Source organism: Mobula birostris, chromosome 13 (genome assembly GCF_030028105.1).
Source record: "Mobula birostris isolate sMobBir1 chromosome 13, sMobBir1.hap1, whole genome shotgun sequence".
NCBI lineage: Eukaryota > Metazoa > Chordata > Chondrichthyes > Myliobatiformes > Myliobatidae > Mobula > Mobula birostris.
This window is the reverse complement of record NC_092382.1, coordinates 27556829-27573031: the sequence shown is the minus strand read 5'-3', so window position 1 is coordinate 27573031 and position 16203 is coordinate 27556829. Positions and strand designations below refer to the sequence as shown.

General features: G+C 43.2%; 2 protein-coding genes across 2 annotated transcripts in view; one reads left to right on the top strand and one right to left on the bottom strand.

The window, feature by feature from the left end:
• Positions 1 to 16203, top strand: part of LOC140208657 (uncharacterized) — a 150103-nt gene that overhangs the window by 80155 nt on the left and 53745 nt on the right. The gene's annotated exons all lie outside the window — the stretch shown is intronic.
• The window catches only part of LOC140207398 (uncharacterized), a gene marked incomplete at its 5' end in the record, with an annotated part of 44356 nt that continues 34450 nt past the window's right edge, over positions 6298 to 16203 (bottom strand). The window contains 3 exon segments of the mRNA XM_072275928.1: positions 6298 to 7182; positions 7184 to 8986; positions 15811 to 15924. Of these exon segments, the coding sequence (XP_072132029.1) occupies positions 7150 to 7182; positions 7184 to 8986; positions 15811 to 15924 (1950 nt within the window).

Here is a 16203-nt window from a genome sequence, read left to right as displayed (position 1 = left end):
AGTATTGATCTGACCGATCAATGATAAAGATATTGGTGACCATTTAGTAAACAAAAATTTAATGTAATGGATTAAAGGTAAAAAATTAGCTTTCAATAAATCTTTATGCTTTTTCGTAATTTTATCCCCTAAATATGTAAAAGAGTCAGTAACCAATTTAAACGGTAAACATCCATCAATAGAAACCTGAATATTTAGGGGAAATAGTTCACTCTTATTAAGGTTCAATTTGTAATCAGAGAAATGACTAAACTGAGCCAACAAGGATAAAACAACGGGAATAGATTTCCCAGGATGAGAGATATATAATAACAAATCATCTGCATATAATGATAACTCCTGTATTTCATTTCCACGGGTAATATCAAAAATGTTAGGTGAGTCTCGGATGGCAATTGCTAAAGGTTCAAGGGCAATATCAAATAATAATGAACATCCCTGCCTAGTACCCCGAGATAGACGAAAAAAGGAAGATCTTTGATTGTTACTACAATCGGAAGCTACAGGGGAATGATATATCAATTTAATCCAAGATATAAATATCAGACTAAAATTACATTTCTCAAACTCAGTAACTAAATATGGCCATTCAACTCTGTCGAAAGCTTTCTCAGCATCTAATGAAATAATACATTCCTGGGTGTTAAATGAAGGAGTATAAGCAATATTCATTAACCTCCTAATATTAAGAAAATGAATAATGATTTTAAATAAATCCTGCTTGGTCCACAGAGATAATTTGAGGTAGTACCTTTTCTAACCTAGTCACTAATATTTTAGAAAAAAAATTGGCGTCTACATTCAAAAGCGATATCGGTCTGTATGATGCACAATCAGTAGGATCTTTATTCTTTTTAAGAATTAAAGAAATAGAAGCTTCATAAAATGATTGTGGTAATTTACCTAATCTGATTGCTTCTTTAAATATTCTAGACGACCAAGGAGAGAGAATAGAGGAAAAACTTTAAAAATTCCACTGTAAAACCATCAGGACCAGGTATTTTGCCAGAGTTCATTGTTATTTCTTCATCTGTAATAGGAGTTTCTAATGTTGAACATTCTTTGTGTGATAATTTCAGACAGTTCAATTTCCTTAAAATATCATGCATAGTGTTAGGGTCATGAGGAAAATCAGAAAGATATAAAGAAACATAATATTCTTGAAAAGTTTTATCTCGTCATGATCAACTGTCAAAGTGTCATCATGTTTACGAATTTTGATAATTTGACGTTTAACCGAAGTAGTTTTCAATTGATTAGCTAATAATTTACCCGATTTATCACTATGAATATAGAACTCACTTCTAGTTTTCATTAAATGATTTTCAATTGAGGATGTTAATAATAAGTTATGTTCCATTTGAAGTTCGACTCTCTGTTTGTAGAGCTCCTTACTAGGAGCAATAGAATATTTCTTATCAATTCCTTTAATTTTATCAACCAACAAAAATGTTTCATTCTTAATACGTTTGTTTAAACCAACAGAAAAAGAAATAATCTGTCCGCAGATATAAGCTTTAAAAGCATCCCAAACTGTGCCTTTGGAAATTTCTTCCGTAATGTTAGTTGGAAAAAAAGAAATCAATCTGTTCCTTCATAAATTTAACAAAGTACAGGTCTTGAAGCAAATTGGAATTAAATCGCCATTGCCTATTAGTACAAGTGGTATCCATTAACTTGATAGAAAGTTTCATTGGAGCATGATCCGAAATGGCGATAATGTCATAATTGCAGTTGATTACAGATGGAGTTAGAAGAGTTAATAAAAAAGTAATCAATTCAAGAATAAGAATGATAAACATGTGAGAAGAATGAAAACTCTTTGTCCTTAGGGTGTAGAAATCTCAAACAATCATATATTCAACCCAACACAGCTCCCAGAGAGAAATAGGCCCTACACCCTCCCCCATCCAAAGCGAGAAAGCTGACCAATAGACAGTCAGTGAGCTAAGAACTAAGTACCAGCCCCAAAAAAGTCCTGTTGACAGAAAAAAAACTCCAGTCCTGCAAGGTCATTATGTCCCTATCAAGACACAACATAAAAAGCAAAACAACTCAGTATTCAAAAATATGAAAAGATCACTTTAAACAAATTCAAAGAAAGCTGTATTAAAATAAAGCCTCAAAAAGGGATAAAATAAAGTAGCAAAAAAAAACAAAAGACAATATATGAACACACAAAATGTAAGCTTAATGAAACCTTATTTTAAATTCATATTAACAGAAGAAGAAACTTGATCAAATAAGAAATACAACAGTTTTAGACTTCATCCTTCAGAAACTCTTTTGCATCTTCAACTGCATTTATTCTTTTTCGCAATCCGTTCTTCAAAACAATACTTAGACGGGCAGGGAACCGAAGGGATGGTTTATATCCTTCATTATAAAATTCCGAGATATCTTCTTTATATTTCATATAATCAGTCAAAATATCAGGTGAATATTCTTCCACAAATCTAACCATGTAATTTTGGAAATCAATCATTCCTTGTCTCTGGGTGTGGCGAATTAAAAGGTCCTTAATACGAAACTCCTGAAAGGTTAGTTCGATCGATCTGGGTTTCGCCGCCGAGGACAATGGCTTCAAAGTCAGAGAGCGAAAAGCTCGATCGAGCTTCGGATCGGAAGTGAATAAAGCAGGAAAAAGCTGCTTCAGAAAGTTTGCAAAGACTTTGTAGGGTCAGCGCCTTCAATTGATTCTTCAAGACCCACGATTCACAAGTTATTTCTCCTGTTTCTATTCTCGGGACTGATGATCATATTCAGCATTTTATCATTGGATAAAGAGAACTCTTTGCAGAGTTTAATTGTATCTTCAATGTCCTTTTCAAGTGTCATTAGCTTCACAGTATTCTCCTGAATTTGGTTCTCATGCTCAAATAAAGTTTGTTGAATTGTATCCAATTTGCCGTTAAGTTGTTGAAACTCGTCAGAGAATTCCTACTTTTGCTGTTTAAGGAAGTCACTGATTGAATCCAAAGTGACTGGGGATTCATCTTCTGTTTCTCTTTCTTTTGCAAATGCTTTGGTTCTTTTCTCAGCCAGAGTAAAGCAGTATTGAAGTATTATAATAAGATTTCAAAAAAAAAGACTGGTAGGAGACAATTAAGTAAACAGGGTAGGAGCAATCGAAAAGCAACCAACAGGGCTCTGACTGCTTCTTATATCTAACATATGCTTCCTTCTTCCGCTTGACGAGTTGCCTCACGTGTTTCGTCAGCCACGGTTCCCTTTTCCGACCATTTTTTTCCTTGCCTCAGTGGGACAAACCTATCCTGAACCCATTACAAGTGGTCCCTAAACTTCCTCCACATTACTTCTGTGCTTTCAGCTTTCAACACCTGTTTCCAATTTAGACTCACTAGTTCCTGCCTCATCCCTTCATAGTTAGCCCTTCCCCAGTTAAGCACTTTCCCATTTTGTCTGTTTTTATCCTTTTCCATAGCTATGCTAAAGCTAAGGGAGTTGTGGTAACTCTCACCAAAATGCTCCCCCACCAAGAGGTCTGCCACCTGACCAGGTTCTTTACCCAGAACTAGATCCAGTATGGCCTCTCCTCTCGTCCGCCGGTCCACATGCTGTGTCAGGAATCCTTCTTGAACACACTTGACTAATTCAGCCCCGTCTATCCCCCTTGCAGTCAGGAGGTGCCAGTCAATATGAGGGAAGTTGAAATCACCCATAACTATAACCCTGTATTTCCTGCACCATTCTAAAATCTGCCTGCTTATCTGCTCCTCGGTGTCCCGAGGGCTATTTGGGGGCCGATAGACTACTCCCGGCACAGTGATTGATCCCTTCCTCTTTCTGACTTCCAACCACAGTGGACACTCCCTGTGCAGCGTCCTCCCTTTCTACAGCCCTGATACAATCCCTGACTAGTAATGCTACTCCGCCCCCCCCCCCCCATTCTACCTCCCATCCTATTCCTTTTAAACACCTAAACCCCGGTACCTGCATCAGCCAATCCTGCCCTTCCTCCAGCCAAGTTTCAGTAACGGCCACAACGTCATTGTTCCATGTACTGATCGATTCTCTAAGTTCATGCTCTTTATTCCTAATACTCCTAGCGTTGGAATAGACACATTTCAACCCCTCGATCTGGCTACATGTATGTTTTGTCCCCTGCCTGTCCTTCCTCAGCAACTCAGAACACACAGCATCATGCCCTTGTCCTTCTACCCTCATCTCTGCACTCACATTCTGATTCCCACCACCCTGACAAACTAGTTTAAACCCTCCCCAACAGCTCTAACAAACCTGCCCACCAGGATATTGGTCCCTTTCCAGTTCAGGTGCAGCCCGTCCTTGTTGTACAGGTCAGACCTTCCCCAGAGGAGATCCCAATGCTCCAGAAATCTGAACCCCTGCCCCCAGCACCAACTCTTCAGCCACACATTCAACTGCCATGACTTCCTGTTCCTACCCTCTCTGTCTCACGGCACAGGAAGCAATCCTGAGTTTACCACCTTTGAGGTCCTGCTTTTTAACTTTTTTCCCCTAACTCCCTATATTCCTTCTTCAGGACCTGATCCCTACTCCTATCTATGTCATTGGTCCCCACGTGGACCACGACATCTGCCTGCTCACCCTCTCTCCTGAGAATACCGAGAACTCCATCCGAGGTATCATGGACCCTGGCACCAGGGAGGGAACAGACTGGGATTCTCAATCTTTCCCACAGAACCTCTTAACTGTCCCCTTAACTATCAAATCCCCTATCTCTACTGCTCTCCTCTTTTCACTCCTTCCTTTCTGAGCTGAGGGTCCAGTCTCGGTGCCAGAGACGCGACCACTGCAACTTGTCCCTGGTAGGTCGTCCCCACCAACAGTATCCAAAACAGTATACATATTGTTGATGGGAACGGCCACAGGGGTGCTCTGCTCTTTCTGTCTATTCCCCTTCCCTCTCCTGACAGTCACTCAGCTACCTGTCTCCTGACTTTTAGAGGTGACCGTCTCCCTGAAACTCTGATCTATTACTGCCTCTGCCCCCCGAATGATCCAATTTGACAGGAGCTGCAGCTGGATGCACCTCTTGCAGGTGTAGACATCGGAGACAATTGTGCTGTCCCTGACTTCCCACATCCTACAATCGGAGCACTGCACTGCCCTATCTACTGCCTCCATTACTAACTCCTAAGTTAATTAATTAAATAAACTTTTCCGGCCTTACCTGACTGGGAGCAAGCTCATCCTCTGCCTCTGCTCGCTGAAATCTCTCGAGCCAAAGCCTCAAAGCTCCACTCCTTCACTGGCCGCTCTCCACTCCAGTCCACGTTAAACTCCAGTCCCAATAAAGGTGAATATGCAGCAGAAGAACCTCCTCCCATGCTCAGTGACCAGTGTGCAGAACTGGGTGTGGTGAGCATCAGCAATAATTGTAGAGTTCAGCACCGACAGTCACTCTCGAAATTGCATTCAGCAACGGTGATGGACAAATATCCAGCATGCAGCTCGTTGAAACTTTCTCCCCAGTGCAGAAATCATGCTTGACTAATCTTCTGAAATTTTTTGAGGATGTAAGTATGAAAATGGATGAGGGAGTGCCAGTGGATATAGTGCACCTGGACTTTCAGAAAAGTCCCAGATAGGAGATTAGTGGACAAAATTAGGGCACATGGTATTGGGGGCAGAGTACTGACATGGATTGAAAATTGGCTGGCTGACAAAAAAACAAAGAGCAGCGATTAACAGGTCCCTTTCGGAAAGGCAGGCGGTGACCAGTGAGGTACCACAGGGTTCAGAGCTGGGACCGCAGCTGTTTACAATATATATTAATGATTCAGATGAAAGGATTAAAAGTAACATTAGCAAATTTGCCGATGACACAAAGCTGGGTGGCAGTGCGAAATGTGAGGAGGGTGTTATGAGAATGCAGGGTGACTTTGACAGGCTGGGTGAGTGGGTGGATGCATGGCAGATGCAGTTTAATGTGGATAAATGTGAGGTTATCCATGTTGGTGGTAAGAACAGGAAGGCAGATTATTATCTAAATGGAATCAATTTAAGAAAAGGGGAAGTACAACGAGATCCAGGTGTTCTCGTACATCAGTCACTGAAAGCAAGCATGCAGGTACAGCAGGCAGTGAAGAAAGCTAATGGCATGCTGGCCTTCATAACAAGGGGAATTGAGTATAGGAGCAAAGAGGTCCCTCTGCAGTTGTACAGGGCCCTGGTGAGACCACACCTGGAGTACTGTGTGCAGTTTTGGTCTCCAAATTTGAGGAAGGACATTCTTGCTATTGAGGGAGTGCAGCGTAGGTTCACAAGGTTAATTCCCAAGATGGTGGGACTGTCATGTGTCGAAAGATTGGAGCGACTGAGCTTGCATACACTGGAATTTAGAAGGCTGAGAGGGGATCTTATTGAAACATATAAGATTATTAAGGAATTGGAATTAAGGAATTTTTTCACCCAGATAGTGGTGGATATATCGAATGCTCTGCCCCATAAGGCTGTGGAGGCCAAGTCTCTGGATGTTTTCAAGAAAGAGATGGATAGGGCTCTTAAAGATAGTGGAATCAAAGGTTATGGGGATAAAGCAGGAACGAGGTACTGATTGTGGATGATCAACCATGATCACAGTGAATGGCAGTGCTGGCTCGAAGGGCCAAGTGGCCTACTCCTGCACCTATTGTCTATTGTGAACCCGGTAGTGTGTCAGAACTGCAACATGCTGTGAGGTTTCACTGTTAATGTAATGGCCTCTCTGTAATGTTTCACTGCTGAGGTAATGGTTTCTCTGTAGCAGCAATGTTTATGTTATGACTAGAGACAACAGGGTTTTGGAGTGCGGGGCTATCCAATGAGAGAAATGTTGTTCTTTCTTGTGAGTCTGGAAGAGAGATTTTTGTGGTCTTTTGCTGGGGAGAGATAAAAGACATGAATGGAGAGAGTGGGCCATTTTCCTTTATTTTTTCGTTACTAACCCTATAGTCAAAGTAAGAACTACAAAGCCCAATCGTTTAATCACATATTGTGTACCGTTTGTTATTTCAGGGTACTGATTTGTAACATCAACCCAAGCGCAGCATCCACCCAAACGAGATTTCTTAAGTTTGGCCGGGCTGGGGGGCTATCACCCCCTATATTAAGCTGCTAGCCGAAGCGAGAGTTACATAAGGTTAGATGCCTGAGCGAATTGCTTCACAAGTTCATAGCAGGTGAACGGCCTCTCCCCAGTGTGAACTCAATGATGGACATTTGGTGGCGATGGCTGAGAGAATCTCTTCCCAAAGTCTGAGCAGCAGATCGGCCTCTACCCAGTATGAACTCGCTGGTGTTTCTGTAGGTTGGATGACCGAGTGAATCTCTTCCCACACACTGAGCAGGTGAACGACCTCTCCCCAGTGTGAACACGCTGGTGTCTCTGTAGATGAGACAACTGAGTGAATCCCTTCCCACAGTCTGAGCAGGTGAATGGCCTTTCTCCAGTGTGAACTCGCTGGTGACTCAGTAGTTGAGAGGACGAAGTGAATCCCTTCCCACAGTCTGTGCAGGTGAACGGCCTCTCTCCAGTGTGAACTCGCTGATGTACCTTCAGTTGAGATGAGCAAGTGAATCCCTTCCCACAGTCTGAGCAAGTGAACGGCCTGTCCCCAGTGTGAACTCGCTGATGTACCTTCAGTTGAGATGAGCAAGTGAATCCCTTCCCACAGACTGAGCAGGTGAACGGCCTCTCTCCAGTGTGAATTCGCTGATGTACCTTCAGTTCAGATGACTGAATGAATCCCTTCCCACAGTCTGAGCAGATGAACGGCCTCTCTCCAGTGTGAACTCTCTGATGTACCTTAAGTTGAGATGACGAGGTGAATCCCTTCCCACAGACTGAGCAGGTGAAAGGCCTCTCTCCAGTGTGAACTCGCTGATGTATCTTAAGTTGAGAGGACGAAGTGAATCCCTTTCCACAGTCTGAGCAGGTGAAAGGCCTCTCTCCAGTGTGAACTCGCTGATGTACCTTCAGTTCAGATGACTGAATGAATCCCTTCCCACAGTCTGAGCAGATGAACGGCCTCTCTCCAGTGTGAACTCGCTGATGTATCTTCAGTAGGGATGAGCAAGTGAATCCCTTCCCACAGACTGAGCAGGTGAATGGCCACTCCCCAGCATGAATTCGCCAGTGTCTCTCTAGGACAGATGACCGAGTGAATGCCTTCCCACAGTCTGAGCAGGTGAACGGCCTCTCTCCAGTGTGAACTGACTGATGTGTCAGTAGGTGGGATGACCGAGTGAATCCCTTCCCACACACTGAGCAAGTGAACGGCCTCTCTCCAGTGTGAACTCGCTGGTGTTTCTTCAGTTCAGATGACTGAGTGAATCCCTTCCCACAGTCTGAGCAGGTGAACAGCCTCTCCCCGGTGTGAACTCGCTGATGTACCTTCAGTTGGGCTGATCTAGTGAATCTTTTCCCACAGTCGGAGCAGGTGAACGGCCTCTCCCCAGTGTGAACAGACCTGTGTGCTTGTAGGTAGGATGATCGAGTGAATCCCTTCCCACACACTGAGCAGGTGAACGGCCTCTCCCCAGTGTGAACTTGCCTGTGTCTCTGTAAAACAGAGTACGAAGTGAATCCCTTCCCACAGTCTGAGCAGGTGAACGGCCTCTCCCCAGTGTGAACTCGCTGATGCACTTTCAGTTGGGATGAGCAAGCGAATCCCTTCCCGCAGTCTGAGCACGTGAATGCCCTCTCGCCGGTGTGAATTGACCGGTGTATCTGCAGGTTAAATGATTCAGTGAATCCCTTCCCACAGTCCGAGCAGGTGAACGGCCGCTCCCCGGTGTGAACTCGCTGATGTACCTTCAGTTTAGAGAAACAAGGGAATCCCTTCCCACAGTCTGAGCACGTGAACGGCTGCTCCCCAGTGTGAACTGACCAGTGTCTCAGTAGCTTATATGATTCAGTGAATCCCTTCCCACAGTCCAAGCAGGTGAACAGCCGGTCTCCAGTGTGAACTCGCTGGTGAGCCATTAGGTTAGATGACCGAGTGAATCCTTCCTTACAAATTCAGCAGATGACTAGCAATCTGCCCAGTGAGAACTAACTGGTGTGTCCACAGGTTGGAAGACTGACTGAATCCCTTCTCACACACAGAACAGGTGAATGACCTTGTCCCGGTGTGAACTTGCTGATGTACCTTCAGTTGAGATGACCGAGTGAGTCCCTCCCCACAGTCTCAGCAGGAAGGATGATCGAGTGAATCCCTTGCTCCACTTCTTAAGTATCTGGACAGAGACAGCAAAACTGTCGTGTTGTGTTCGAGATTCCCGTAGACAAATTCCTTGTCATTTTTAACCTGTAAAAATATTTACAAAATCCATCAATGGGTGTAGGACAATATTTCAGATGAGATCACTTGAGTTGTCAAGGTGTGATCTGGCATCACTCTGTTACAGTGAAGTTCCACACAAGGTGGAGAGAGAAATCATCTTCTAACTGGGCACAGTGCTGGTATCTGGAATGACCATCAAACTCTCTGATGCTCTTCCTGTCTCTATAAGAATGGGGCATTTCTGCCATCTCCAATCTGTGACCTGGCTCAGTTTGACTCTCTCCATTGGTATTATTCCCTGTTCGCACTTAGCTGCATGGGCGACTGGCCCCACAGGAACTGAAATACTCACACAAATAGCCGGCAGTGCATTCCACGCACCCACCACTCTCTGGGTAAAAAACTTACCCCTGTCATCCCCTCGGTATCTGTTTCCAAGCACCTTAAAACTATGCCCCCTCGTGTTAGCCATTTCAGCCCTGGGAAAAAAAGCCTCTGGTTATCCACATGATCAATGCCCCTCATCATCTTATACACCAAAAAAGGCTCTAAACATAAACAAGAAATTATACATTGCTTTGAGGATTTGTTGGAAGTATACAAAATTATGAGGGTACAGATAGGGTAAATGCAAGCATTTTTTTCCACTGAGGTTGGGTGAGATGACAACCAGATGTCATGGGTAAGTGGGAAAGGTGAAAATTTAACGGGAACATTTGGAAAAGCTCTTTACTGAAATGGTCGTGAGAGTGTGGAATGAGATGTCAGCACAAGTGGTGAATATGAGCTCAGTTTCACCATTTAAAAGAAATTTGTATGGGAGCCTGGATGGGAAGGGTATGGATGGCGATGGTCCCGGTGCAGGAGGTTGAGTGATCGATACATCCCAAAGAAGTGGAAGCATTGGAAACGCAGGAGGACACAACTGTGGATGAAATGAGAAGCCAAAGCCAACATAAAAGCTAAAGAGAGGGCAAACAAAAGAGCAAAAGCTATTGGGAAGCTTTTAGAAACCAACAGAAGACGACTAAAAAAAAGTTGGATGAGCTCAGGTGTGGAATTTTGATATTGTAGTCATTAATTAGTCTTGGTAGCGCCCAACAGTCTGAGGCATTTGGAGGAACAAAATATCTGGGGTCTCAATATCTCTTCAAATCCAAGGTTCTCTGCACCAGTTACCTTTCAACTTTTATTTTGACAGGTACATACAAACTAGACACCCTCAAAATTTCACTTCTGTAGGCCTCCCACTTACCAAGTACTCCTTTGCCAGAAAACAGCCTGTCCCAAACCACACTTGTCAGATCCTGTCTGATACCATCAAAATTGACCTTTCTCCAATTTAGAATCTCAACCTGTGGTGCACACCTCTCGTTTTCCGTATTTACTTTGATTCCCATGGCATTATGATCACTAATTTCTGTCACCAGCCCTGGAACATTTCCTAACAGCTCATCGCACACTTCTATGTCGGGAATTCTACGAACTGATAAAGGGCACATTTGGCAACCTCTACCCCCTTGACATCTTTTACAGTATGGGAGTCCCAGTCAATATATGGAAAGTTAAAATCACACCTTTGTTTCTTGGCATGGTCTGCAATCTCTCTACAAATTTGTTCCCCTAAATCCCTCAGACTGTTGGGTGCAACCAAGTCCCAATAATGGCTACAATATCATAATTCCCTGTCCTGAGCTCATCTGGATTTCCTATGATGCCTCTTGCATTGTGATATACACAGCTCAGCACATTCATCGCACCATGCTCAACCATTTGATTGCTGACTCTGAGGTCTGAACAACATCTGACTGGTGACAAGAAAACAGACGCTCCCTCATTGTCACAAAAACAAAGGAGCTGATAGTGGACGACGGGAGGAATGGAGACAGGCTAACCCCTATTGACATCAATGGATCTGGGGTTGAGAGGGTGAACAGCTTTAAATTCCTCAGCATAAACATCACCAAGGATCTCACATGGTCTGTACATACCGGCTGTGTTATGAAAAGAGCACAGCAGCACTTCTTTCACCTCAAAACGGTTGAAGAAGTTGGGGATGGGGCCCCAAATCCTAAGAACTTTCTGCAGGGACACAATTGAGAGCATCCTGACTGGCTGCATCACTGCCTGGTATGGGAACTGTACTTCCCTTAATCGCAGGAACCTGCAGAGAGTGGTGCGGACAGCCCAGCGCATCTGTAGATGTGAACTTCCCACTAATCAGGACATTTACAGAGACAGGGATGTAAAACGGGCCCAAACGATTTTGGGGACCCAATTCACCACAACCACAAACTGTTCCTGCTGCTACCATCCAGGAAACGGTACCACAGCAAAAGGACCAACAGGCTCCGGGACATCATCTTCCACCAGGCCATCAGACTGATTAATTTATGCTGATACAATTGCATTTCTATGTTATATTGACTGTCCTATGTACAAACTATTTATTATAAATTACTATAAATTACAAATTGCACACTTAGACGGAGACATAACATAACGATCTCTACTCCTCATGTATATGAAGGACGTAAGTAATAAAGTCAATTCAATTCACCCTCTCCACTATCTGTTCTGTTAATGCTGGCTCCCATTCCCCCTACAACTCGCATGAGCAAGTCTTACCACTAGGATATTCGTCCCCTCTTGTTCTGTTCCCCTAACTAACGAATCTCCTATCACCCCCTTGACTTTCCTCTGCCAGGTAATCCCCCGCAAGTTTCTAAAGTGGTCCACCCGTTGTTGTGTTGGATAGCAATAACAGTACTCTGTGATTGCTATTTAAACTCATTCCCCTTCCTGCCTCTCACCCAGTTTCCTGTGTCCTGCACTTTGGGTGTAACTCACCTCTCTTCATGTCATATCTATTACGTCCTCCAACTCCTGGATGATCCAGAATTCTCCCATTTCAAGTTCCAATTCTGTAAAGTGCAGGGTTACAAGCTGCAGCTGGATGCACATCTTGTAGGTGAGGGCATCAGGGACACCGGATGTCTTCCCACCTTCCCACCAATGTCCCCTCTAATTTGTAATGACCAGTGTGCACATAAATCTTGTACTGTCCATTTTTTTTACACAGTGACAACATGTGCACAGTGAATTTTATATAGAGAGACAGTCATTTTAACAGCTAGCAAATCACTGTCGATAAGAACTTTGATGTCCTCTGGGTTTGATCGAGTTCATCTGCACTCTCACACAACCTATGCAGCAGGCCTGTAACGGGTAATGAAGGATTTTCTCACCAGAGCTTTTGCACATCATCCATATGTCACTTGCTTGCTAAATTATGCTTTAAAAAGTCAAGATTTCCAAATATCACTCCACTTCTTCCCACTTGCGAATTCTCCAGCAACTTTTTCATCACCACAATACACACAGGTGACACCAGTTTCTGTATTGTACACAAATATTTCCCCTGAACCCTCCCCCAGGTGACTGACGGTGGTGAACTCAGTGATGGCAATGCCAATGAACATGAAGGGAAGGGCAGTAGTCTGTCTCATTGGAGTCTGGCACATTTGTGATGTGAAAGCTACTTGTTGCCCAGGACAAAGGTGTTTGATATCATTATGTACCCAGAGAGAATGGGTCAAAACACGTCCCTGTCATTTGGAACCTGATCCTTTGATCGCTCTTTTCGGTATTTCTCGAGACTCTGACAAGCATTTGATCCTGGCTAAACGATGAACATTGTCTTTTCTCTCTCTTTCAGCTGGACGTGCAGTACTCCTTAAGTGGAGAGATGTAGTTCCCCCTACCCATGTTCGATGGCTCAGGGATATTATGTCTTGTTTGGATCTTGAAAAGATATTAATAGCAAAAGGATAGTGAGGGATAAAATTGGTCCCTTAGAGAATCAGAGTGGATGGGTATGTGCGGAGCCAAAAGAGATGAGGGAGATTTTGAACAATTTCTTTTCTTCGGTATTCACCAAGGAGAAGGATATTGAATTGTGTAAGGTAAAGGAAACAAGAAGGGTAGTTATGGAAAGTATGATGATTAAAGAAGAGGAGGTACTGGTGCTTTTAAGGAATATAGAACTGGATAAGTTTCTGGGTCCAGACAGGATATTCCCTAGAATCCTTGAGGGAAGTTAGTGTGGAAATGACAGGGGCTCTGACAGAAATATTTCAAATGTCATTGGAAATGAGAATGGTGCTGGAGGATTGGCTTATTGCTCATGTTGTTCCATTGTTTAAAAAGGGTTCTAAGAGTAAACCTAGCAATTATCCGCCTGTGAGTTTGACGTTAGTGGTGGGGAAATTGATGGAAAGTATTCTTAGAGATGGTATATATAATTATCTGGATAGACAGGGTCTGATTAGGAACAGGTAACATGGATTTGTGCGTGGAAGGTCATGTTTGACAAATCTTATTGAACTTTTTGATGAGGTTACTAGGAAAGTTGATGAGGATAAAGCGGTGGATGTTGTCTATATGTACTTCAGTAAGGCCTTTGACAACGTTGCACATGGAAGGTTAGTTAAGAAGATTCAATCGTTAGGCATTAATATCGAAGTAGTAAAATGGATTCAGCAGTGGCTGGATGGGAGACGCCAGAGACGATAACTGCGTGTCAGATAGGAGGATGGTGACTAGTGGTGTGCCTCAGGGATCTGTACTGGGTCCAATGTTGTTTGTCATATATATTAATGATCTGGATGGTGAGGAGGTAAATTGGATTAGTAAGTATGCAGATGATACTAAGATAGGTGGAGTTGTGGATCATGAAGAAGGTTTTCAAAGCTTGCAGAGAGATTTAGGCCAGTTAGAAGAGTGGGCTGAAAGATGGCAGATGGAATTTAATGCTGATAAATGTAAGGTGTTACATTTTGGTAGGACTAATCAAAATAGGGCATACATGGTAAATGGTAGGGCATTGAAGAATGCTGTAGAACAGAGGGATCTAGGAGTAATGGTGCATAGTTCCCTGAAGGTGGAATCCCATGTGGATAGGGTGGTGAAGAAAGCTTTTGGTATGCTGGCCTTTATAAATCAGAGCATTGAGTATAGGAGTTGGGATGTAATGTTGAAATTGTATAAGGCATTGCTAAGGCCAAATTTAGAGTATTGTGTACAGTTCTGGTCACCGAATTATGGGAAAGGTGTCAATGAAATTGAGAGAGTAAAGAGAAGATTTACTAAAATGTTGCCTGGGTTTCATCTCCTAAGTTACAGAGAAAGGTTGAACAAGTTAGGTCTTTATTCTTTGGAACGTAGAAGGTTGAGCGGGGACTTGATAGAGGTGTTTAAAATTATGAGGGGAATAGATAGAGTTGATGTGGATAGGCTTTTTCCATTGAGATTGGAGGAGATTCAAACAAGAGGACATGAGTTGAGAGTTAAAGGGCAAAAGTTTAGGGGTAACATGAGGGGGAACTTCTTTACTCAGAGAGTGGTAGCTGTGTGGAACGAGCTTCCAGCAGAAGTGGTTGAGGCAGGTTCGATGTTGTCATTTAAAGTAAAATTGGACAGCTATATGGACAGGAAAAAAATGGAGGGTTAAGGGCTGAGTGCAGGTCAGCGGGACGAGGTGAGAATAAGAGTTCAGCACGGACGAGAAGGGCCGAGATGGCCTGATTCCGTGCTGTAATTGTTATAAGCGTATACGGTTACTATTCACTTTTTAATTCAGATATAAAGTTCCATAAGGTGTGGGGACCTTTTCTTGGATATTTTCATAATTCTCACCTAGATTGACAGGTGTATTTTTTTCTTCCCTTGATAGTCAGATCCTGCATTTCCAGCTTTCTTTGATTCTTTGTTTAGTTAGCAGGCTGCTTTTTTTATTATTCATTTCTCTTTTTCCTACAATATATAGATCTGGGGTGATAAAAGTTTATCTCAAATGTCCTTTTAAATATTTATACTTATAATGTAATGGTTGGCTTGGAGTTGGATCGTGGGAGGGTTGGGTGCTTTCCTTTCTAACTTTTCATTTTTAATATGGGTGACTTGCTCATTTGTTAAGATGTGTATTATTGCTATTTTTGTCTGTATTGCAATGATCCTTCTATTTACACTATTGATTTTTTTCTTCGACACTGTAGTTTGTAGAAAACTTAAAAAAAAATTAAAAAATCATGACCTCACGGGTAGAAAAGTCCAGAACAAGAGGGGGTGGAACAAGCAACAGACACAAAATGCTGGGGGAACTCAGCAGGCCAGGCAGCATCTATGGAAAAGAGTACTAATGCTGAGTTCCTCCAGCAATTTGTGTGTGTTGCTCGGATTTCCAGCATCTGCAGATTTTCTCTTGTTTGTGACTGGAGGCAGAACAAAGGTGATTTTCTCAACAGCTGATGTAAAAGATTTTGTTCCCTTTCTCCGAGTTCCCGATCCTTGCATTTAGACAGCTGGAGCTCAGCTCTGTCTGAGAGACCCATCGGTTCCCATTCCCTCATCAGCCGGAAGCTCCCCGGGGCCCGTGTACGGATGGTGGGGCTGAGAGAGAGGGAAGAGAGCAGGCCTGTCCCGGGATTGCGGGTCACGGAGTCCGGAGTCACAGCATTGTCCCGAGATTCTCACTTACCTGCAGCCGTGATCCCGAGGCCTTTGTGTACTGCGCGCATGCGTGATATTCATCAACCTTCACGCCTGCGCATATGATCGATGCTTCAGCGCCGGCGAAATTTATAACGCAATGCTTTATGGGTAATCACGGTGCCATTAACAGTTTTTTCAAACACTGGTTCCATGTCCATATCTCAGTTTTTTAGTGTCTGTATAGAAAACTCAGCAGCTGTTTTAACGCAGAAAACGGCTCCAATAAACAATATACTCAGTATCGAAGTGTATCTAATGCCAAAGTACAACCCTCTTACAAAGGCAGGTATAAAACACAAGAAATTCTGCAGTTGCTGGAAATACGGAGACGCACACACACAAAATGCTGGACGAACTCTGCTGTTAGGGCAGCAACTAA